This window comes from Patiria miniata, unplaced genomic scaffold (genome assembly GCF_015706575.1).
Source record: "Patiria miniata isolate m_02_andy unplaced genomic scaffold, ASM1570657v1 HiC_scaffold_17, whole genome shotgun sequence".
NCBI classification, from domain to species: Eukaryota; Metazoa; Echinodermata; class Asteroidea; order Valvatida; family Asterinidae; genus Patiria; species Patiria miniata.
The window spans coordinates 2,188,758-2,214,434 of record NW_024037055.1 but is presented as its reverse complement, the minus strand read 5'-3'; the positions used below and the strand labels follow the sequence as shown (position 1 = coordinate 2,214,434).

General features: G+C 37.5%; 1 protein-coding gene across 4 annotated transcripts; it reads left to right on the top strand.

Moving 5' to 3' along the window:
- The first annotated feature begins 1,983 nt into the window (after positions 1-1,983).
- Positions 1,984-14,681, top strand: LOC119723397 (glutamate-rich protein 6-like). Of its 4 annotated transcripts, none has more exons than XM_038194014.1 (14): positions 1,984-2,142; positions 2,777-3,310; positions 3,456-3,588; positions 4,118-4,287; positions 4,485-4,681; positions 5,080-5,391; positions 5,750-5,972; positions 8,337-8,363; positions 10,596-10,753; positions 11,085-11,182; positions 11,498-11,653; positions 12,137-12,365; positions 12,503-12,582; positions 13,067-14,681. In XM_038194014.1, the coding sequence occupies exons 2-14, from the start codon at positions 2,791-2,793 to the stop codon at positions 13,248-13,250; spliced, it is 2,487 nt and encodes an 828-aa protein (XP_038049942.1). In that variant the 5' UTR covers positions 1,984-2,142; positions 2,777-2,790; the 3' UTR covers positions 13,251-14,681. The 4 variants fall into 4 exon arrangements, with proteins under 4 accessions (XP_038049942.1, XP_038049941.1, XP_038049943.1 ...); XM_038194013.1 differs by having other exon boundaries at positions 1,985-2,142; positions 4,115-4,287; XM_038194015.1 differs by lacking the exon at positions 8,337-8,363 and adding an exon at positions 7,593-7,598 and having other exon boundaries at positions 1,985-2,142; positions 4,115-4,287.
- The last annotated feature ends 10,996 nt before the right edge of the window (positions 14,682-25,677 follow it).

Sequence of the window (25,677 nt, the reverse complement as noted above, 5' to 3'; positions counted from 1 at the left end):
GACGAACTTTCGAAAACACCCAATAGACTGTTTGCTATTAAGTCTTATGTCCAGGGTCTGGCTAGCTACGTGCTTGCATACGCATTCCAGACTGAATTCCAATGACGTAGCCGGCCAGCTAGAGCATATGATGTTGATTATCATACCGCGGAGCACAGCTCGCATCATCACGTAGACATCTCACCATCTTCAAGTGCCAAAGGCTGAATTCGAGACGGTATCCTAACGCTATGGCATTTTTTCCCGTTACTTTACCGTATGTTTGATCGTCGACATGATTTACATTTATTCCTTTGTTTCTATTGATCTGATTTTTCACCATTTTCATTTCGATCATTTATTTTTACATGTTTGACAGTGGGAATTTCTTACTGTGATTTTTTTCCAAGGGATCATTTTATACTATAATAGGCCTACTGGTATTACTCAGAAGAAAAATTGAAGCAAGCATGCGATGAAGCAAGTTTTTTTGGTCACTATCAGCAGTGTTGCAATAGACATTTTTGAAGACAACAGCACACAGTAACAAACAAATTATTATTAAACCCGCGAAGTTTTGTTTCAGGAATATATATATAAATACCTGAACACATTTTGTGCAGAGAAAAAATGAACCAATACCCTGGCATGAAATCTTGACGTAATGGTGACGTCATTGCATCGAATTTATTTTTAGCCAAAAAAAACAACAAAAACAATTGGTATAGTCAAGCACAAAGAAAAGTATATGTACATACCTTTACCGTGCTCCCATGTAAGCCAGTCCAGACAAATCGAATATCTGTGCTGTAAACTTTGTAAAGTTAGTTGCAGAGGGTATGTCACGAGCACAAATGACTAAAACGTCATCATCGATCATAGATCATTAAAATAACTAGGGTGATGCCGTATTTTGATCATCAGCTCAAAATAATCATCTGTTTTATGAGTAACTCCGGCTTCTTGCAGGCATCATCAAATCTTGAACGCCATAATCTTAAGACAACCCGAGAAACATCCCGCAGTCAAACATCAACAAAGCTCTTTTTCCCACGGTCGCAAAAGCTACGGAGCCACCTAAATGCCACTCTGTTTGATTGTGGATTAAGTGATTGTACTCAAACATACACCGGACATTTGATGATGCCTACAACAAGAGCGCTGCGATTTTGGCAGTTCGGGGACGGAGTAGGAAGTGGATGCTGAAATAAATAAAAAGAGCAGCATCATCATCTGGTCTGGGTCGGAGCCAAGAAAGGGGCTTGAGTTGCAAGAAAATATCTCAAAACCGTGAGAGCAATTCGGGTCATGCAGTGAGTTCATGTGTGTCAGTCAGCAGGACCTCTGACATGTGATGAATTCCAGAGTATCAGAGTTCGAAAGAGATACATCTATGAGATATATTACAAGACGTCACCGAAAAAAATATGAAGTGGATGATTGGTTATGCATGGTGTTATTAGGTTAATTAACACCATGATTTCCACACATTAAAAAACGAACTATCGTGAAACTATTCTACTTGATTGTAAGTAAATTATAGGATCAAACATCATATGAAATCATTGCGCCTAGTTTGTTGTCATTTTCGAGGGAAAAAAGGGAATTACCATAATTATCGCAATGGTTAGGAACAAACCATCGCGCTTTCAACGGGAAAAATGAAAATGCATTTTCACAGTTTTCCAAGAAGTAGGCCTAGTATGATTTCTACTGAGCTACTTGAGCTGAAATTTCGACAGTTTATATTTTTAATAACCTGCTTCAGATTTATTCCAATCATATTTTTTTTGTAAAAATGGTCTCGAAAAAAGGGCTAGCGCATTCAGAAACATTTCTGCTATATCAAACTGATTGGGAGTCTTGCAACGCTTGCACCCCCCCCCCCCCCAACAACTTTCTGGGCCCGCCCACTCCGCCCTGATGCGTGTATTTCCCCCTATTGGTAGTAATGGAACAGTCGGCAGTGGAAAAGAAACCAATCAACGTAACGGTGTTGGGTCATGTGATCGTCACCATCACCACCGGACAAACAGTAATGGCGGACATGGATCATAAACTGCAGTCGTAATGGAATGAAATTATGAAAGGATGAGCCAGCTGTAAAGAGTCCCGCAAATTTCGTGATTTTTTTTGCAATTTTAGTCTTCCAAAGGGTGATTGGTGAGTATTTGAGTACAGTTGTTGACGTCTTTCACACTTACATTATGCGAAGTTTTTGGTTTGCTTGTCGAGTCCCGAAATTTTCAGACTTTCAAGTTTCAAACTTTCATTGAACAAATTCGTGTGCTGTGGCATGCAATGCACACCACTGGCACTGCATACTGTTTTGTCACTGTGGAAAACTCATCGTTTACAAAGACGATCTTTTCCTTGATAAAATAAGTAGGTAGCTTTTGCTCAAGGAGCTCAACATGCATTATGTGATCAAGTGTGCAATCCCGTTTTCAATTTCAGGTGTGTTTTTTTTTTGGGGGGGGGGATTTAAATTAACTTAGTTTTGGTTTGTTTTAAAAATATTTTAATTTGTTTTGTTTCTGTTTTTTTTAAATTTCACAGATACAATGTAGCAAATACATGAAATATTAAACAGACCAATAAACAACCCATCAGTGAAAACCGCCAAACCATCCGCCTTGCTATCTAAGACAAATACAGATTTTACCAGTTGGAAATTTGCATTTGTTTGTGCAGTGTTTAATTTAGTGTGACTCTAGGCCTATTTCCTGTTGGGCCTATTATTTAATAATATTTAGTTTAAGACAAACATTTCAAAACTTTTGTTTTTTAATTTAAGCCAACAAATGAAGAATGAGTGGAGGACACACTCCCCTGGATGGCATAATCTGTCAAGATTCCATGTCATCTCAGGAACTCGAGGGCAGCTCCAATGAAGACGGAGACAGCAACAACATCGGAGAGATCCCACATCCATCCAGCCCCCTCCCCCGATCCAGCTCAAGCCTCACCGTAGAAAACCTCCGTCTTTTTGAGGAAGTGACAGAGCGAAGCGCGGCTGGGAGTCCCATTGTTCTCCGCTCAGTTCAGGACTCGGTGCGGACTGCCTCGCCCCTTGGGCCAGTCAAAACTGGGCGGGCCTCTCCCGTCAGGGCAGACTCGCGACCCAGCAGCCAGGCTCGAGTGAACACCCCTCCAAGGATTAGTGCAGAGTCCTTAAGAACTGGAAGCAGTAAGCCTCTACCACCGATAGGAGGGGAGAAAGCTAACAATGATGGGGACGTTGATCAGGATGCAAAGAGCAGTTCAACATCAACCGATGGAAAAACTATAAGCACTAATGGCGACAGGCCAGAGACCAACTCAAGATTAAGTAAGAAACTTTTGTTGAATACCTAGCATTAAGTAAAGCACCTGTTCAGATTAATTATATTTGGTTGACGTTGCTCTTCTCTTGCGGTATTTTGAAAAACTGTTTCCATTTAAACTGAATAAATCTTTATTTTTTTTCTCATCAGGCCAGCCAAGAATTCTGAGCTACAGACGAGAGCGTACCAGCCTCAATGACGACACAGACAGAACCATCCAAACAGCTGAGAGCGTGACAAGATCCGAGCGATCCGTGTCCTTCAAAGACGAGTCTGACACAAGGTGGGTTTGGTCTCCTGCTATGTCAAAACTCTGTGCTATTGGATCCCACACAAATTGCATTTATCCCAGTGGTATTTTGTCTTCTTTATGTTAACCACTTTCTAATTCAAGCTATTCACAAAACAGATAAGATTCCGTTATGTATGCTAAAACAGTATGTAATTTTAATAGGCAATAAGGACTCAAAACAAAATTTCCAAAATTTTTTTTTCTGAAATGATTTTTTTGTTTTGTATTTTGGGCATTTGCAGTCCTCTGAAAAAGTATTTATTTTGTGTTTGTTGAGCCTGTAACTCACAAAAGATCCACCTGAATTATCGTCGGGCTGCAAACAACTCCAAATCTAAACATGGGTAGAATGTTTTTTCGTTTGATGTCTCATTCAATTTTAAGGGGGGGGGGGTAGAGAACTGAATAAACTTTATAAGCATAAAAATGAGCATAAAACATAAGACTGGCTTAGCTGGGTAGGTTTTTTTCCACCTGAAAGTTTATGAATGTTCACTTGATCTCTACTTTTTCAAAGAAGCCAAACAAAGTCTCCGGAAAAGGCTACCCGCAGTTCTGTCAAATCGCCAGCCATTACGGAAGTTGTCAAACGGAAGAATCCGGATGGCACAGAGCGCATCGGCGTCTCCATAGCGACAGAGACAGAATGGAGCTGGCTGGAGAGTGTTGCGCTGGCCGGAAAGGGGGAAGGTCAGTTTTTCACCAGTATTAAAGGAGTATCATTAAAAAAATAAAAATTAATAATACAAAATCCAAGGTATACAAGACCATCCACAACAAAACTCTATTATCATCGGTTTGTTCCTCATCCCCCAACCCCCCCCCCCAAATATCAAACTGCATCAGTTAGCTAAAATTTCCGAAACACATCTTATTCTGCTCTGAAGTTGAGCTACAAGAAGCCGATCAGACCAAGACGCCCCCAAGCAGCGGCTTCCCACGCAAGAGGAGGCATCGGAAGGGTTCACAGTCCACTGTTGGTTACCACTCCGAGGGATCTGATGTCGAGAACGGAGGGTCCAAGTCCCGGGCGGATAGTTTCTTTGAGGAGGACCAGAATGAGGACAGCCAGTCGGAGTCAGAGGTAGGAAAAAAATATAATTATTGATTCAGTGGAGCGTTATTTCAACTTTGCTTGCAATTTATCTGTCTGAACAAAGCTTCTTTAAGTTTTGCTGGATATGCTGTCAGTGGGATTCGAACCAACCACCCGTTTTTATTGGTTAACGACTTTGCTTTCCTGTGTTCTCACAACTTGAGTAAACAATCATTTTGTGAAAAGTAAAGCATCCTTCAGAAATCACAAGAGCATTTGCCAAAAAAAACCTCAAGTCAAAAGATCTTTTAAATGTCACAAATGAAACTCTGTCAAAAGGCTGTGGGATGAACACTGTAGACGAATAATTAATCGATTAAAAAAAAATAATTGCATACATTCAGGCGAAATGTTTAACCTTTTTATGGTCATATTTTTGCTATCAGTATTCCGACGATGATGTTGCCCCCTTGCCTACCGACACCCTCATTCCAAGCATTGGCCCGCCACGCATCATCCAGTACCAGCGCGAGTCAGACAAAGCCGCCGCTTACCCAGAGAGCCCCAGCAATCGCACCAACACATCCGCGGGGCCCGGAATGCAAAGAATCCCACGGTTTGATAGCTTCGGTGGCAGTAGAGTCAGTTACTCCTCGGAGATGGACGAGGAGGACTTGAACGGGGTCTGCGAGTTCTGCCAGCAGGAGTTGAAGAGCTTCCCAACGCCAGAAATGGCACAGACGATGACACCGGATGAAGTGAGTTCACCAAAATAAATGTGTTACTTTTGTCAGTCCTATCCAAAGTCTTTTCATGATAAAACTTCAAAGTTTGGAAAAGCCCATCCAGGAGCAAGTTCACTTGAGGATCATTGGTCAACCAGTGTTTGATTCCTTACTGAACTTATGCCTGTGCACTTATAACAACATGTGAATGTCTCTGGTCGATCAATGGTCATAACATCATGAACCTTGTTTGTCCTGGCTACCTACTGTGCATAGTGATACGTAGCTATTGTGATCAGCGATGCAACTAACCTTAATAGCAAGCTGCTTCTGAATAGTTGACAAGACTAGTCCATACATTTTTTCATTGGTACACTTTTCTAATTCCCAGATCTACTGCTGCGAGGACTACCAGCAGCTAGTAGAGTTCACCCTGACACACAGTCCTGAGGACAAGTACCCCGTGGACGAACTGATCGACATCCAGCCCCACGCCCCGTACGGCAGCAAACAAGCGCGAAGGGCGGCCAAGGAACGTGCGGCCGCACGCATGAGAGACCGGGAGATGGCTAGACAGAGGGCCGCGGGGGCAAACCAGGCCAACTTCTATGCCTGTATGTATGGGGTTTGCGTCAAGCTGTTTGCTGTGTGGAGAGTTGTAATTTATAAGTCAAATCACACGTCAGGTCCCACTTTCATGGCTCTTTTTACAATAGTATAAAATCCCTTTTAACTGTAGCAGATAATTGTGTGCTGATGGCAAGGCCGGGCAAGCGTACTTCACAGGTTGGCGAGGGATATTTTGCAGTTTGCACACAGGATTATCCTGTAGCTAAGGATTCTGTGCTTACAGGTTTACCGTAAAATTTCTACATTTAATAGTGCTGTAAGCACAGAATGGTGAGTTTTTGCAGTAAGCAATTCCATGAATTTTGGATCATCTCACATGTAAAAGGGATGAACAATAACAAAGGAATGCCTCTGCTACAGGTCATTTATTTAGCTTTACAGTTGACCTGAGACTAGACATTGGGATGTGACTTGTGATTTTAATGATGTTATTATAACTCTCGTTGTGTATGTGTGGTATGGTTGTGGGTATATCTATGCAAAATGTTACAGTAAATTTGTTATAGGTTGACCTTGTGCACAAAACCATCTATAGGTCATACACAAGAGACTTTAGAAGGCGACTATTGTCATCTCTCAAAGATTTACAATTTCAGGAAAAGACGTTTGATGTTTCAAACATTTCTTTCAATTTCTGCAAACGTTTATCATAAAGGGCTGTAACATTTTTGCATTTTTGTAGCAATATGTTTTCTTTGGTATTTAGTCCAGTGTAGATAGTCGTGTCATTGACCAAACCCATAATGTTAAACTTTGCAAGGTAATCACGTTTTTATTTTGATGGGAGCTAAAACAAACATTTCTCTACTCCAATCACTAAAAAAAAGGGACGATTTAATTTTCATAAGAATCCATACAGTTTTTTGTTTATATTCATGTAGCTTCGCTTAAGTGCTTTTTCACTGTCATTCATTTTTCAAATTCATCTGCATGAGCCATGTAGTTTCATATTTTGCTGTGCATGTCTTTCAAGTTAACAGTTGTTCAGTTTGTTGTGTTTTAATTCAACCAGATTTTGTTCTATTTAAAACATTGGATCACAACAAAAGGTTCATTCGATATTGGCTATCGAATGTTGTCACCAAAGTACTTAAAAAAAATTGAGAAACATCTTTTTTTTTCAAAACAAAGAAGTATCTTTTCAACGTATTACTCAAAAACTGATCAATTCCCAACGCATTTTTTTAATTTTCATTCTCCAACAAGATGTTTAAAAATGTAAAAAGGTCTTGGAGAAAAATCCTGTTAGGGTCGAAATGTTGTTACAACTAACTTTTTTGACAAAAAAACCCAGGAATAACCTATGGTTGCAGTGTTTTTAAAAACTTGCTAAAATTACCGGTGTTTGAAACTAATAGTGTTCTGCACTTACTCAAATTGAATAACTAACTGTTGTTTTTGTATATTTTATACCCCTCCCTGCATCCACCAACATGCCACCCCCGCTTATTTAATGATAACCGCCTCACATTCTCTGCTTACTATTGGCTGATGCACGGATGCTGCCATTCTCTGCACTGTGCTGACTCCCTCTGGCGATTCACTTTCCTACAATGCATGCACCACCCTCTGGAAACTATTGCACATCAACAAAAACAAAACAGTGCAAGGTAGGTGTTACTGATCAGCCAAAACATTGATACTTTACAAAAGCGCTTGCCAAAAAAAGTTAACCCATAAAATGTAAAGTTCACATCTACATTTTGTTTTTTCCATCCAAACAGAGTTTAGAGGTTTAAACCCTCAACTTGCATACCAGCAAATTTTGAAAATGTTTTTATGTTGGTAAAGTAAAGCTTTGGTACGAAATTGTGAATTACAAATAACAGAAAGATCTTGAATACAGAATCACTTGACTAACAGGGATAATCTTTTGGCAAGTACTTTTGAAAAGGTTACACATTTGTTGCCGGGTCAGAAGAAACTTAGGCCAAAATTGCAAAACTGGAAACGGTAGATTTCATCACCAGATTGACTGTTTACGAAAGAGCATTAAATCTACAATTAAAAAAACAACAATTTACTGGAATAAGTTTATCGACGCATTTGTGTCAGACGGTGGTTTTTCAAGCTTTGCAATTTCGACCTTGTTTTTGGATGACCCATTGACATTTTATTTATCCAGCAAACATGCATAAGGTTGCATAAGTAAAAACAAGGTTTTTATTTTCATTCCCAAACTTCATGCATGTTTGCCACGTTGACCCATTCATTTCTGTTAAACCAGGCTTACTATAAACCATGCAAATATTTACAAAGCTTTAAATAATATTAACTTCAGATTTATATATTTGTTTCCATCATTGTATTTCTTCTGCATTCTATATCTTTACGACGACCTGGTTCAGCCCATCGCTTAGAAATCCTGGATGGAGGTTAGAAACTATGAATCGCACCAAATCACAGCGTGGTTGATTTTGTTTTGTACTCTGATTTCTCTGCAAATACATGCATTTGGCTTAATTTCTCTTTTTTAATTTGCAAGCTTTTGCTGTTGCATCATAGTGCACTGGCAAGTTGCACTCGCAAATTCCACGCAATGCACAGAGTTTTGTGCTTCACAGGCTCACAAATTGCATAGCATTCAGTGCTTACATTTTATTGGCTTTTTTTTTATTTGCAATTATATTCCAAAGTGCTTTTTCCAATGGCAGAAATATGATGTGTCGCTGTATTGGTTTGATTGCTGCATATGCATGCACATGCTGTAGTAAATTCTGACCCATTTTTTAATCAAAAATAAAAGGTGATACTTCTTTGGAACTTCATATCTCTAGTTTATAATAGCTGTCTTTAACTCACAATGAGAGCAGTGTTCTACAGCAGCTCAAAATGAGCGGAATACTCCTTGGTGGAGAGAGGTCATTGTAGTAAAATATCTTGCCCGAGAACACACAGTCAGTGTTTAAACGCATGTGCAGTTGCACATAGTTTTGTGTGTGTAAAAGATGAAAGTCTTGGAGAGATTGTTCATGGCTGCGTTGGCATGATGCTTCAATGGTAGCGGTTACCTTTTCTGCAGGAAACCTTGTCAAATCCTACATGCATTGTTGGTTTGTATTGAGGGTCCTACCGGTGTTTCTTCGAGTAATGAAGCTCATAACCTTTAAGATGCTGGGCTTGTGGGTTTCTTCGCAATATTCTCTCTGGGAACCTTTACCTGCCTGTAGTTCTTGAATCTGTAAAGCATTTTTTTTTTAATTTTAGCAAGAATAGCATGTGGAAAGTTTTTTGCTTTTGTTTATTTTACCATCATCTGCTTTGCAATTTTAATTGTTATGTTTTTTTTGCTTCGGAGCTGCTTTTGGCTTTTCTGTGCTTGAATTTTAAATCATTTTGAGCCTTTTGCATCCAGATTTGTGTACAGGTTTCTTTGTTTTTTTTCATACACACAATTTTTGTATTCTTATCTTGATAAAAGAAAAATTTAAAAAGGAGGAAAATGGAAACATACAGATCTTCTGAGGCACACAAAGTGGAATAATCAAAATGGTATCTGAAAGTGAAACCAAATATTCGTTTTTCCATTTTACAAAACATTGAAGTATAAAATTCAGTAAGTTTAAAATTTGATCTACATATAAGTAGTCTTAGCTCACATCAGTTCCAACCAGGGAGATTTGTTTTTCACATGATCTAAAATTTAGCATATTGAGCAGTTTTACTGGCCGTGTTTTTATCAAGTCACAACCAAAGCAAAAGAGTGAGAGTTCTTGTGTTTGTGGTTGCCATTTGTTTTGCAGGACATGTTTGTGACCAGGCTGGAATTTGCAAAATGTGCGTGTGAGATTTGAGAATGTATATGTGTATATATGACAGAATAGGTCTAAAGGATTCCAATTTAATATTTTCAGATTCTTCCACTCTAATTTCTTCCAAAATTGATTCACAGGTTGCCATAAAAACCTGTTTTGGAGGTCACTACCTGAAAGTTAGACAAAACTTGAAATCTTGAATTACTACACTGAAATAGAGAAATTGAAAAAATTGAGATTGACGGCAGTGGATTGTTCGTAAAATTTTGATATGTAAATATTTCACAACCAACACCATCTTGCTACTAAGGTGCATGGGATTTTTATCTATTAATGCTTACACCTTACCCTCCCCCAAAATCCCTCACCAACTAAAAATCCCTCACCGTTAAAAATAAAAATTCTAATAATATGGTGCTTACATAGTGCTTTATACTAAATTCTCGAAGCACTTCATAATATTACCCGTGTTAATCTGGCCATGTGACCAGTTTTCTGCAGCAGTCCGAGATCAGCGCAATTTGAGCTCTTAGCCTCATTGATACCCATTTATTCCCCTGGATAGAAAGGCAATTATAGTAATGTGTCTTGCCCAGAACACAAGAACCTTGTTCCCCATTAACCAAGACAACCTTAAACCACTACCACAGAGCATGAGGGCTGTTTCTATTAATGCTTCAGATGAGTTAAACCCCCCCCCCATCCCTCACCACCTAAAACTCTCCCACCACTTAAACTCCCCACAATTAACCAAAAACTGGAAGATATTTGACCCGTACAACTCGTTACAAAACACAAAATTTGAAAATAGTCCATTGACATGTGTACAAAACTTTGCTCCAAAAACTCTAGTTGCACGGCAGATGAAAACCATCAACTACCAGCTGTCCTCTCAGAAGTGCCTGGACGAGGGATGGACAGTCCGACCTCCAACCCCTAAGGATGATGATGGTGGTCCACCGGTAGTCTTCCAACCGGAACCAGTTATTCCTCCTCCTATCATGTCCCAGGTATGACGCACCCTTTGATTCGTCGGGTCACACTTTGGGCTCCCCCCCCCAAACAAATCTTAGTTTGTCTTAGTTTGATTATTGCCTATAGACCTTTATCATGCTGCCACTATTTCAGTCATGTTCCCTGTATCCAATAACAATACTGAATGATAATGGTTTTTGTGCAAAAAGAACCAGACTAATTTTCCTTCCAGCCTCGCTTTGGTTATGTTTATTTGAATGGGAAAAAAATCGAGATGGCTGCAACATGATAATGGTCTATTGTCTATGATTTTCTATGAGCTGATGTCTATATTTTGTTTTAATATACATTTTTTTTCCTCCCCAGGCAAGGCAGGGTATTCGGGACCCTAAGACCGTCCAGAAGTTCTACGACAACGGCAAGCTCTTTATGCTTATGTTTCCCGACGGCACTGGCAATGTCTTGTATCCTTCAATCAGCAAATTATATTATCTCAAGTTTGTTACTTTGTGGAAGAAAAACTTCATTCCTTTTTCTTCAGATATCAATATCAGCATTGATCATTGATATTTTTGATCATTGATCATTGATCATTGATCACTGCAAATTCAGTTTCGATTTGAAAAACAATGTTTGGTAAACAGTCGATGGATTTTATCAACCTTTCTAATTTGTTCAGCTTTACAAATCAAACAAAAAACACCCAAATTGCAATTATGCTATTTCCGTTAAACAGTTTTTACCGATATTTCCTTAGCTTCCATTCCTGATCTACACAGCTACCCTTCAGGGAACATAGCCATCTTGATAACATCAGTGGAGAAGGGTCAGTATGCATACCTTGTCTACGAGGACATACAGAACAACGCCCCGCTCCTGGCCATGTTTGAACCTAACGGCTGTTCCACTTGCTACCACTCCAACGGCAACATAAGGTAGGCAGCGCCATCTTGTCTCTTGGGCAGCTTTGTAACTTGTAGTCAATTCAAGTCAGTCCCAGGTAAATCACAAGTCAAGTCACAAGTCCAGTCACAAGTTTAACTGCAAGTCCAGTCTCAAGTAACAGGAATACAATAATCAGAGTTCATTTGAATAGCTTGTGACTTGACCCAAGACTAGAGGGCTTGTGATGGACTTCTGTTGGACTAAGCCCACATGGGATAGTCCACTGAAAACTTTGAGCTATTTATGCAGAGAATTAAAAGAAATTGACATTCCAGGGAAAAACATACAGGACTGAAAAATCCAATCCACGCGTTGGCCAAGGCGGGATTCGAGCCTGGGACCCAGCAGTCAAGGCTTGGAAAATACCGATTCCTCGCCCCGATTCCGCCCCAAGAATTTTGCGTGATCCTCGCTTGATTAATTAGGTCATGTCATTGTCCAGTCTAATCCTGACCTTTCTCTCAACCAATCAGGATGAGCCTGGACCAGTACGGTGGCGTCTTCACCGACAGCAAGGGTGCCGTCAAGAAGAAGTGGTCATGGAAGGACCAGGTGACCCACGTCCACGCTCCGCCATTCCAACCCATCTGCTTTGCCATCAATAAAGTCTTCAGCGTGCGCTGCATGGCTCAGGATCAAGTCTACCTGGCCTTCAACTGCAGCCTGCAGAGCATTCGCTTCAACGTCGGGGTCAAGTTAAAGGTAAAGAAAAGCCTAATATCCAGAAAATGGTATTGACCTATTGAACTGATTGATTGGCTTTTTTGACTTCCATGTACTATGAAGGTAACTGCAGAATATCAGAGCTTTCTTAAAATTATCATTTGTTTCCTAAACAGCTTGTTGCACCACAGTTGATCCCAGAAGAGCCCATTGACGACCATGCCCTGTACATGTCAGAGGTCAAGGCATATGTGGAGTAAGTTTATCAATTCACTTATATGTCAATCACATGTCATTCACATGTCAATCACATGTCAATCACATGTCAATCACATGTCAATCACATGTCAATCACATGTCATTCACATGTCAATCACATGTCATTCACATGTCAAATCACATGTCATTCACATGTCAATCACATGTCATTCACATGTCAAATCACATGTCATTCACATGTCAATCACATGTCATTCACATGTCAAATCACATGTCAAATCACAGGATGAACAATGACACAAACAAAAAATGCCTGTATCAATGTTAAATTGCACAGCTTCTCACTTGACTTGAGACTGGATGACATGTGACTGACTTGTGACAACTTGATTGAAACTCTGGCAAATATGGCAGAAAGGATTCTAGGTGCCAGACCATTGTTTTCAGTTTAACCTGACTGGCATTAAGAAAAGAAGAAATCATTTTAACCAAATGTTTCCTTTTTCCCCTCTTAACCACAGACTGATCTTAGACAAGATGCACAACATCCAAAAGTTCTCCAAGTCGCCCAAGCTGGAGAATCTGAGACCGTCGCTGCGTCTTCAGCACGACATCGTGCGCAACGAGCAGCTCAAGAACCGACGGGGGAGGAAGTACGTCACCACCAGCGGTGGGAAAGACGCGCCCGTTGTGACAGTCAATTAATACAAAATCATGTCGGTGCTCCAGCTGTGCTCAATTAATTTGTTGACACGCACTATGCTGTAGAACAAACAAAATAGGATGTGAGAAACAAGTTGGCTGTGGCATTTAGCTAATATGACCTTCCATTTATGTCCAAATCAGTTTTATCAAATTTGTGTCCCATTTTTTTTTGGACATGAGTGCTAGAATAGTTAGGCCTGGGGTTTCAAGTGTTTAATAATCAAAGGCAATATCAGATATCTGCACTTCAAGTTTGATTTCACACTATTCACCATTTCAATGGTAATTTAAAAAGAGCCCCAATTATCAATCAGTGTTTGTGCAAATGAAACTTCAATTTTACCCAATCAGTTATCCATATTGAAAAAGTTTTTTTTAATTTTTTTTGGAGCTAGTCAAGTTCATTTAGATAAGCATGGCAGTTGAATCGATGTGAAGCACACACCAAACGTAACATGTTTGCTGCCCTCTATCAACATCTCTTGCATTGTCATCTTTCACATGGTTGTTTTTTATCTCAAATCATGCATAGGTTTAAATTTCAACTGTGGTCCTATTAACTAAATAGTTTGCTTTAAAAAAAAAATAGCAATCAGCTCACAAAGCTTACAAATTCAAAACAGGATCTACGGTCTAGATTTCATCCCGAAAGTTGGTACCGTAAACATGTTTTTAGGGAACACAGCCTGTGTAGAATTTTAAAAGGAAAAGTAACCAGTGCAAGATGTTGATAGGAGACTGTGCTGTATAAACTTGGCATTCTAGTATTTCTTGACATTCTAGTATTTCTAGCCTAGAGCTATAGGCTTTGTAACCGGTATACAAAGTCTTGTATTTCCTGCAAGTAATTGCAAGTTTATAAAAAGACGTTTGGAAATCCCCGAAATTGCCAGGACAAATCAGTACTTTTTTATATTTGTCCATTTGTTGTTTAAGTGCAGATTTCGAATGGTGCATGTAGACCGGGACTCCATTTACATTAAGCTTGCAGAAGTTGGACTGGCTTATCTGCGCGATAATGTCTACGGACTGGCTTTAGGCAAGCAGTAATTGGACATTTGTTGATGTCTTCCCCCATCCTGTTCCAACACATATTTTGTAATATTATTTTACAAAGGAATTTAAACATTTACATTTAGGTCAGAACAAAATAATTGGTTAACAGATTTAAGTGTGAATCAGTTTTGGGTTTTTTTTTTTTTTTTTTTTCAATTCATTGTTATTGGTTTGGAAAATTGTGAGAATTAAGCTTCCTGATAAATCATTTAAGAACCAAGTGATCTTATTGTAATTATGTTCAGTTTTTTAAACTGTGAATATACAATTGTAAATACCCTTTGTCTAAAATTCAAAAATTAATTATGGTATATTGATTGTGCTTTGTAAATATAACAGTTTACAATAAATTGTTCTCGTCATTTGATTCTCTCATTCGACTGGGGGTTTGTCTTTGCTTTTCCAGTGTTCCATGTTTTGTAATTTATATTTTATTCAGGGTAAAATCTGTAAAAAAATTAATTGTTTTGGCAATTGTAATTATTTTTTTTCTCATTTCCCCCCCAAATATTCGACTTTTGAATGTTGATTGATGCTCCTCTTACCTCAAAGGGAAGTTCTGCATTATTTGCAGAAAAGTCAATTTTTCGCCAAATTTGATGAAAAATTCATTTTTTTCAATTTTGGTCAAAAAATGAAATTGCATCAAACTTGCAGGAAAGATGCCCAAGGGACCCTAGAACACATTTCCATTCGATTTCTGGAAAGATATGCATTTTCATACAAAATTTTAACAAAAAAAATGGTGGTAAAATCAGGCAAAAATGTACAAAAAATTCTCAAAAAAAAATAATGATTTTTGCCCAAATCTTCCAAATATTTGACTTGTGAATGTTGATTGATGCTCCTCTTACCGCAAAGGGAAGTTCTGCATTGTTTGCAGAAATGTCAATTTTTGGCCAAATCTGATGAAAAATGTAAAGCTAAACCCTTGCATTTTTTTCAATTTTGGCCAAAAAATAAAATTGTTTTAAACTTGCAGGAAAGATGCCTAAGGGACTCTAGAACACATTCCCATTTAAATTGGGTGCTCCTCTTACCTCTAAAAGAATTGCTGCATTGTTTAGAGAAAAGTCAATTTTTGGCCAAATTTGATGAAAAATGCAAGGCTAACCCCTTGCATTTTTTTCAATTTTGGCCAAAAAATGAAATTGCTTTAAACTTGCAGGAAAGATGCCTAAGGGACCCTAGAACACATTCCCATTTAATTTCGGGTGCTTCTCTTACCTCTAAAGGAATTTCTGCATTGTTAAGAGAAAGTCAATTTTTGGCCAAATTTCATCAAAAATGTAAGGCTAACCCCTTGTTTTTTTTTCAATTTTGGCCAAAAAATGAAATTGCTTTAAACTTGCAGGAAAGATGCCTAAGGGACCCTAGAACACATTCCCATTTAATTTCGGGTGCTTCTCTTACCTCTAAAGGAATTTCTGCATTGTTAAGAGAAAAGTCCATTTTTGGCCAAATTTCATCAAAAATGTAAGGCTAACCCCTTGTTTTTTTTTCAATTTTGGCCAAAAAATGAAATTGCTTTAAACTTGCAGGAAAGATGCCTAAGGGACCCTAGAACACATTCCCATTTAATTTCGGGTGCTTCTCTTACCTCTAAAGGAATTTCTGCATTGTTTAGAGAAAAGTCCATTTTTGGCCAAATTTCATCAAAAATGTAAGGTAACCCCTTGGTTTTTTTTTCAATTTTGGCCAAAAAATGAAATTGCTTTAAACTTGCAGGAAAGATGCCTAAGGGACCCTAGAACACATTCCCATTTAATTCGGGTGCTTCTCTTACCTCTAAAGGAATTTCTGCATTGTTTAGAGAAAAGTCCATTTTTGGCCAAATTTCATCAAAAATGTAAGGCTAACCCCTTGTTTTTTTTTCAATTTTGGCCAAAAAAAGAAATTGCTTTAAACTTGCAGGAAAGATGCCTAAGGGACTCTAGAACACATTCCCATTTAATTCGGGTGCTTCTCTTACCTCTAAAGGAATTTCTGCATTGTTAAGAGAAAAGTCCATTTTTGGCCAAATTTCATCAAAAATGTAAGGCTAACCCCTTGGTTTTTTTTTCAATTTTGGCCAAAAAATGAAATTGCTTTAAACTTGCAGGAAAGATGCCTAAGGGACCCTAGAACACATTCCCATTTAATTCGGGTGCTTCTCTTACCTCTAAAGGAATTTCTGCATTGTTTAGAGAAAAGTCCATTTTTGGCCAAATTTCATCAAAAATGTAAGGCTAACCCCTTGTTTTTTTTTCAATTTTGGCCAAAAAATGAAATTGCTTTAAACTTGCAGGAAAGATGCCTAAGGGACCCTAGAACACATTCCCATTTAATTCGAGTGCTTCTCTTACCTCTAAAGGAATTTCTGCATTGTTAAGAGAAAGTCAATTTTTGGCCAAATTTCATCAAAAATGTAAGGCTAACCCCTTGTTTTTTTTTCAATTTTGGCCAAAAAATGAAATTGCTTTAAACTTGCAGGAAAGATGCCTAAGGGACCCTAGAACACATTCCCATTTAATTTCGGGTGCTTCTCTTACCTCTAAAGGAATTTCTGCATTGTTAAGAGAAAAGTCCATTTTTGGCCAAATTTCATCAAAAATGTAAGGATAACCCCTTGGTTTTTTTTTCAATTTTGGCCAAAAAATGAAATTGCTTTAAACTTGCAGGAAAGATGCCTAAGGGACCCTAGAACACATTCCCATTTAATTCGGGTGCTTCTCTTACCTCTAAAGGAATTTCTGCATTGTTTAGAGAAAAGTCCATTTTTGGCCAAATTTCATCAAAAATGTAAGGCTAACCCCTTGTTTTTTTTTCAATTTTGGCCAAAAAATGAAATTGCTTTAAACTTGCAGGAAAGATGCCTAAGGGACCCTAGAACACATTCCCATTTAATTCGGGTGCTTCTCTTACCTCTAAAGGAATTTCTGCATTGTTAAGAGAAAAGTCCATTTTTGGCCAAATTTCATCAAAAATGTAAGGCTAACCCCTTGGTTTTTTTTCAATTTTGGCCAAAAAATGAAATTGCTTTAAACTTGCAGGAAAGATGCCTAAGGGACCCTAGAACACATTCCCATTTAATTCGGGTGCTTCTCTTACCTCTAAAGGAATTTCTGCATTGTTTAGAGAAAAGTCCATTTTTGGCCAAATTTCATCAAAAATGTAAGGCTAACCCCTTGTTTTTTTTTCAATTTTGGCCAAAAAAAGAAATTGCTTTAAACTTGCAGGAAAGATGCCTAAGGGACTCTTGAACACGTTCCCATTTAATTCGGATGCTTCTCTTACCTCTAAAGGAATTTCTGCATTGTTTAGAGAAAAGTCCATTTTTGGCCAAATTTCATCAAAAATGTAAGGCTAACCCCTTGTTTTTTTTTTCAATTTTGGCCAAAAAATGAAATTGCTTTAAACTTGCAGGAAAGATGCCTAAGGGACCCTAGAACACATTCCCATTTAATTCGAGTGCTTCTCTTACCTCTAAAGGAATTTCTGCATTGTTAAGAGAAAGTCAATTTTTGGCCAAATTTCATCAAAAATGTAAGGCTAACCCCTTGTTTTTTTTTCAATTTTGGCCAAAAAAAGAAATTGCTTTAAACTTGCAGGAAAGATGCCTAAGGGACCCTAGAACACATTCCCATTTAATTGGGGTGCTTCTCTTACCTCTAAAGGAATTTCTGCATTGTTAAGAGAAAAGTCCATTTTTGGCCAAATTTCATCAAAAATGTAAGGCTAACCCCTTGTTTTTTTTTCAATTTTGGCCAAAAAATGAAATTGCTTTAAACTTGCAGGAAAGATGCCTAAGGGACCCTAGAACACATTCCCATTTAATTTCGGGTGCTTCTCTTACCTCTAAAGGAATTTCTGCATTGTTAAGAGAAAAGTCCATTTTTGGCCAAATTTCATCAAAAATGTAAGGCTAACCCCTTGTTTTTTTTTCAATTTTGGCCAAAAAATGAAATTGCTTTAAACTTGCAGGAAAGATGCCTAAGGGACCCTAGAACACATTCCCATTTAATTTCGGGTGCTTCTCTTACCTCTAAAGGAATTTCTGCATTGTTTAGAGAAAAGTCCATTTTTGGCCAAATTTCATCAAAAATGTAAGGCTAACCCCTTGTTTTTTTTTCAATTTTGGCCAAAAAATGAAATTGCTTTAAACTTGCAGGAAAGATGCCTAAGGGACCCTAGAACACATTCCCATTTAATTCGGGTGCTTCTCTTACCTCTAAAGGAATTTCTGCATTGTTTAGAGAAAAGTCCATTTTTGGCCAAATTTCATCAAAAATGTAAGGATAACCCCTTGGTTTTTTTTTCAATTTTGGCCAAAAAATGAAATTGCTTTAAACTTGCAGGAAAGATGCCTAAGGGACCCTAGAACACATTCCCATTTAATTCGGGTGCTTCTCTTACCTCTAAAGGAATTTCTGCATTGTTTAGAGAAAAGTCCATTTTTGGCCAAATTTCATCAAAAATGTAAGGCTAACCCCTTGTTTTTTTTTCAATTTTGGCCAAAAAATGAAATTGCTTTAAACTTGCAGGAAAGATGCCTAAGGGACCCTAGAACACATTCCCATTTAATTCGGGTGCTTCTCTTACCTCTAAAGGAATTTCTGCATTGTTAAGAGAAAAGTCCATTTTTGGCCAAATTTCATCAAAAATGTAAGGCTAACCCCTTGGTTTTTTTTCAATTTTGGCCAAAAAATGAAATTGCTTTAAACTTGCAGGAAAGATGCCTAAGGGACCCTAGAACACATTCCCATTTAATTCGGGTGCTTCTCTTACCTCTAAAGGAATTTCTGCATTGTTTAGAGAAAAGTCCATTTTTGGCCAAATTTCATCAAAAATGTAAGGCTAACCCCTTGTTTTTTTTTCAATTTTGGCCAAAAAAAGAAATTGCTTTAAACTTGCAGGAAAGATGCCTAAGGGACTCTAGAACACATTCCCATTTAATTCGGGTGCTTCTCTTACCTCTAAAGGAATTTCTGCATTGTTAAGAGAAAAGTCCATTTTTGGCCAAATTTCATCAAAAATGTAAGGCTAACCCCTTGGTTTTTTTTTCAATTTTGGCCAAAAAATGAAATTGCTTTAAACTTGCAGGAAAGATGCCTAAGGGACCCTAGAACACATTCCCATTTAATTCGGGTGCTTCTCTTACCTCTAAAGGAATTTCTGCATTGTTTAGAGAAAAGTCCATTTTTGGCCAAATTTCATCAAAAATGTAAGGCTAACCCCTTGTTTTTTTTTCAATTTTGGCCAAAAAATGAAATTGCTTTAAACTTGCAGGAAAGATGCCTAAGGGACTCTAGAACACGTTCCCATTTAATTTGGGTGCTCCTCTTACCTCTAAAGGAATTTCTGCATTGTTTAGAGAAAAGTCCATTTTTGGCCAAATTTCATCAAAAATGTAAGGCTAACCCCTTGTTTTTTTTTCAATTTTGGCCAAAAAATGAAATTGCTTTAAACTTGCAGGAAAGATGCCTAAGGGACTCTAGAACACGTTCCCATTTAATTTGGGTGCTCTTCTTACCTCTAAAGGAATTTCTGCATTGTTTAGAGAAAAGTCCATTTTTGGCCAAATTTCATCAAAAATGTAAGGCTAACCCCTTGGTTTTTTTTCAATTTTGGCCAAAAAATGAAATTGCTTAAAACTTGCAGGAAAGATGCCTAAGGGACCCTAGAACACATTCCCATTTAATTCGGGTGCTTCTCTTACCTCTAAAGGAATTTCTGCATTGTTTAGAGAAAAGTCAATTTTTGGCCAAATTTCATCAAAAAATGTTTTTTTTTCAATTTTTGCCAAAAAATGAAATTGCTTTAAACTTGCATGAAAGATGCCTAAGGGACCCTAGAACACATTCCCATTTAATTCGGGTACTTCTCTTACCTCTAAAGGAATTTCTGCATTGTTTAGAGAAAAGTCCATTTTTGGCCAAATTTCATCAAAAATGTAAGGCTAACCCCTTGGTTTTTTTTTCAATTTTGGCCAAAAAATGAAATTGCTTTAAACTTGCAGGAAAGATGCCTAAGGGACCCTAGAACACATTCCCATTTAATTCGGGTGCTTCTCTTACCTCTAAAGGAATTTCTGCATTGTTAAGAGAAAGTCAATTTTTGGCCAAATTTCATCAAAAATGTAAGGCTAACCCCTTGTTTTTTTTTCAATTTTGGCCAAAAAATGAAATTGCTTTAAACTTGCAGGAAAGATGCCTAAGGGAACCTAGAACACATTCCCATTTAATTGGGGTGCTTCTCTTACCTCTAAAGGAATTTCTGCATTGTTAAGAGAAAAGTCCATTTTTGGCCAAATTTCATCAAAAATGTAAGGCTAACCCCTTGGTTTTTTTCAATTTTGGCCAAAAAATGAAATTGCTTTAAACTTGCAGGAAAGATGCCTAAGGGACCCTAGAACACATTCCCATTTAATTCGGGTGCTTCTCTTACCTCTAAAGGAATTTCTGCATTGTTTAGAGAAAAGTCCATTTTTGGCCAAATTTCATCAAAAATGTAAGGCTAACCCCTTGTTTTTTTTTCAATTTTGGCCAAAAAATGAAATTGCTTTAAACTTGCAGGAAAGATGCCTAAGGGACCCTAGAACACATTCCCATTTAATTCGGGTGCTTCTCTTACCTCTAAAGGAATTTCTGCATTGTTTAGAGAAAAGTCCATTTTTGGCCAAATTTCATCAAAAATGTAAGGCTAACCCCTTGTTTTTTTTTTCAATTTTGGCCAAAAAATGAAATTGCTTTAAACTTGCAGGAAAGATGCCTAAGGGACCCTAGAACACATTCCCATTTAATTCGGGTGCTTCTCTTACCTCTAAAGGAATTTCTGCATTGTTAAGAGAAAAGTCAATTTTTGGCCAAATTTCATCAAAAATGTAAGGCTAACCCCTTGTTTTTTTTTTCAATTTTGGCCAAAAAATGAAATTGCTTTAAACTTGCAGGAAAGATGCCTAAGGGACCCTAGAACACATTCCCATTTAATTCGGGTGCTTCTCTTACCTCTAAAGGAATTTCTGCATTGTTTAGAGAAAAGTCCATTTTTGGCCAAATTTCATCAAAAATGTAAGGCTAACCCCTTGTTTTTTTTTCAATTTTGGCCAAAAAATGAAATTGCTTTAAACTTGCAGGAAAGATGCCTAAGGGACCCTAGAACACATTCCCATTTAATTCGGGTGCTTCTCTTACCTCTAAAGGAATTTCTGCATTGTTTAGAGAAAAGTCCATTTTTGGCCAAATTTCATCAAAAATGTAAGGCTAACCCCTTGGTTTTTTTTTCAATTTTGGCCAAAAAATGAAATTGCTTTAAACTTGCAGGAAAGATGCCTAAGGGACTCTAGAACACGTTCCCATTTAATTTTGGTGCTCTTCTTACCTCTAAAGGAATTTCTGCATTGTTTAGAGAAAAGTCAATTTTTGGCCAAATTTCATCAAAAATGTAAGGCTAACCTCTTGGTTTTTTTTCAATTTTGGCCAAAAAATGAAATTGCTTAAAACCTGCAGGAAAGATGCCTAAGGGACCCTAGAACACATTCCCATTTAATTCGGGTGCTTCTCTTACCTCTAAAGGAATTTCTGCATTGTTTAGAGAAAAGTCCATTTTTGGCCAAATTTCATCAAAAATGTAAGGCTAACCCCTTGTTTTTTTTTCAATTTTGGCCAAAAAATGAAATTGCTTTAAACTTGCAGGAAAGATGCCTAAGGGACCCTAGAACACATTCCCATTTAATTCGGGTGCTTCTCTTACCTCTAAAGGAATTTCTGCATTGTTAAGAGAAAAGTCAATTTTTGGCCAAATTTCATCAAAAATGTAAGGCTAACCCCTTGATTTTTTTTCAATTTTGGCCAAAAAATGAAATTGCTTTAAACTTGCAGGAAAGATGCCTAAGGGACCCTAGAACACATTCCCATTTAATTCGGGTGCTTCTCTTACCTCTAAAGGAATTTCTGCATTGTTTAGAGAAAATTCAATTTTTGGCCAAATTTCATAAAAAATGTAAGGCTAACCCCTTGGTTTTTTTTCAATTTTGACCAAAAAATGAAATTGCTTAAAACTTGCAGGAAAGGGACCCTAGAACACATTCCCATTTAATTCGGGTGCTTCTCTTACCTCTAAAGGAATTTCTGCATTGTGTAGAGAAAAGTCCATTTTTGGCCAAATTTCATCAAAAATGTAAGGCTAACCCCTTGTTTTTTTTTCAATTTTGGCCAAAAAATGAAATTGCTTTAAACTTGCATGAAAGATGCCTAAGGGACCCTAGAACACATTCCCATTTAATTCGGGTACTTCTCTTACCTCTAAAGGAATTTCTGCATTGTTTAGAGAAAAGTCCATTTTTGGCCAAATTTCATAAAAAATGTAAGGCTAACCCCTTGTTTTTTTTTCAATTTTGGCCAAAAAATGAAATTGCTTTAAACATGCAGGAAAGATGCCTAAGGGACTCTAGAACACATTCCCATTAAATTCGGGTGCTTCTCTTACCTCTAAAGGAATTTCTGCATTGTTTAGAGAAAAGTCAATTTTTTTGTCAAATTTCATCAAAAATGTAAGGCTAACCCCCTGTTTTTTTCCCAATTTTAGCCAAAAAATGAAATTGCTTCATACTAGCAGGAAAGATGCCTAAGGGACCCTAGAACACATTCCCATTGAATTTGGGAGCTCCTCTTACCTCTAAAAGAATTTCTGCATTGTTTAGAGAAAAGTCCATTTTTGACCAAATTTTATCAAAAATGTAAGGGGTTAGCCTTACATTTTTGATGAAATTTGGCCAAAAATTTACTTTTCTCTAAACAATGCAGAAATTCCATTAGAAGTAAGAGGAGCACCCGAATTAAATCGGAATGTGTTCTAGGGTCCCTTAGGTATTTTTCCTGCAAGTTTAAAGCAATTTCATTTTTTGGCCAAAATTGAAAAAAAAACAAGGGGTTAGCCTTACATTTTTGATGAAATTTGGCCAAAAATTGACTTTTCTCTAAACAATGCAGAAATTCCATTAGAGGTAAGAGGAGCACCCAAACTAAATGGGAATGTGTTCTGGTCCCTTAGGCATCTTTCCTGCAAGTATGGGTAAAATCAGTCAAATATGTTCATTTCTTTTTCTCAAAAAAAAAATTGATTTTTGCCCAAATCTTCGGCTTTTGAATGTTGATTGATGCTCCTCTTACCTCAAAGGGAAGTTCTGCATTGTTTGCAGAAAAGTCAAGTTTTGGCCAAATTTGATGAGAAATGTAAAGCTAAACCCTTGCATTTTTTTCAATTTTGGTCAAAAAATGAAATTGCACCAAAATTGCAGGAAAGATGCCCAAGGGACCCAGGAACACATTTCCATTCGAATTCTGGAAAAATATGCATTTTAAAACAAAATTTTGCAAAAAAATTGGCGAAAAATCAGTCACAAATGTGAACTGTTTCTCTTCTTGATTGCCTCCAAAGGGAAATCTGCATGCCTTTTCTCTAGACGCCTATTAATGTTGACCACACAGGTCAAAGATCAAAGGTCAAAAAGAACCTTTATGAGAAATTTGATGTCATGAGGAAGTACATTCATGTCAAAATGGTCCGAGTTCTGTTAATGGAACAAGAACTTTGCCTATAAAGCACTGCGCTGCTGGGAATCCTATATCAAATTAGTGTATACTCACCCTACTGGGAATTTGTAGGTGACAAGTGTATTTCAACATTCAGGCCCATTCAGATCAAACCAAAATTGACCATGAGATTTTTACCAGAGTGTTTTTGTCCGTCAAAATACTGCCTTTTTTTAATGGCTGAAGCCCTTATTGCTCTTGCCACATTTGACTAAAACATAATTGTGTTGCATAATCTAATCAGCGTTTTCGCTGCTCTTTACAAATCCTGCATGTATTTGAAAATTGTGCTGTCAGGTGAGAACGACATCTCACATCAGCGACCAAGGTTTCCCATTAGTAAGAGCCGTTGGTATCAAAGAAATTTGACAAATTTAAAAGAATAAGGACAACTTTTCAAGAGATTTCCAAGATGTCAGTGTATCATAACTGAAATATGAAATGGTGTTACATGTTGTCTCCTTCAATATGTTGGACTGAAACTTGTTAAATAAAAGTAACAGGGACATTTATAAATGTCTTAGTTTCAAACTATACAGTAAGAATGTCAGGGTTTTTTCCCAACTGCCCAAGAAAAAGCATGCTTTCATCCATTATTCAACACTCAAGTGAAATACAAAGTGCTATAAGACAAGTATTTTTTATCTATATTTGGCTGGGAAAAAAGACAAAGAAATATACGGCTGTTTAAAGCTGGCCATTAACAATTTTTAGATTCATTTCGGAATTACCTGACCATTTGACAATGTAGGTCGACATTGTGTAAACCATGAACAAATATATTTGAAAAATCCAGATTTTGTCATCATATTAATTTGGCCTTTTATCCTGAACAACACATTTTGAAACATTACATGTATATTTAACTCTTTCCTGCCTTAAAATTAAAAAAAAGTCACATTTTCTTTTAAAAGCATTTTCCTCACTCTAGTCAAAATAAAACAAAATAAAACAGTGAAAGCTATAAAATCATTGTCGCATGCATTCTGAACATGACTGAGTTCTAAAACGACCCTTTTCCTAATGGAAAACACTCGTTATTAATTATGACGGATACATAGTGCAACAGTGAGGCTCATGTGTGCAGCAACACGGAGACTGAACAGCAGGGAACCGCTGCACATGTTCACTGATTGCCTTAATGGGTCTAAATGACCCGTGATTAGGGTACTCTAGCACACCACTTCACCAAGCACAAAGGCCAGGGAAACAGTAGATGGCATGCTTTATTGGGGCGCTAAAATGGAGCTTCCGAATATATCAAAAACAGAAATGCAACAAATCTTGAACAAAATGAGGCCAGCCCGGTAAAGCTGGTTCCAGAGTGCACAAATTTGTATGCAATTGATTCAGAATGGTTATTCACTGGAAGTCTTTTCATTGGCATTATAGGGTAATCCTATACAATAGCACTGCCCCGGACCTCTTTGCCAGTCAGTCAGTCAGTCAGCCAGATAGGCACGAGAGCACTAGGCTGGCCCTCTGGGACCAGCAAATATAATATAAACAAAATTAATTTCCTAAAACAAAATTAATACACAATTTTGAAATAAAAAAACGGATCATGAATTGAACAGCAAGACTGCTCACTTTTTGTGTGTCAATATTTATTGTGTCTTATCAAGTTATCATTCACAATGATCTTAATAAAAAATATATCACTGGAAATGTTCTGAATATTCTATCAATCTTTTCCATGAAAAGATACAGGACTAACTACAAAAAGACGCTATTTACAAGAAAAAAAAATAATAGAAATGTCATCAAAGTGCAACAGCAGGTAAAACAAATCATTGGGT

Excerpts from the sequence above, each read along its gene's own strand:
- LOC119723397 (XM_038194013.1), top strand. The coding sequence starts at position 2,791 with ATGAGTGGAGGACACACTCCCCTGGATGGCATAATCTGTCAAGATTCC. Across the intron at positions 5,392-5,749 it reads AGACGATGACACCGGATGAA|ATCTACTGCTGCGAGGACTA; the intron begins GTGAGTTCACCA and ends TCTAATTCCCAG. Across the intron at positions 8,364-10,595 it reads CTTAGAAATCCTGGATGGAG|TTGCACGGCAGATGAAAACC; the intron begins GTTAGAAACTAT and ends CAAAAACTCTAG.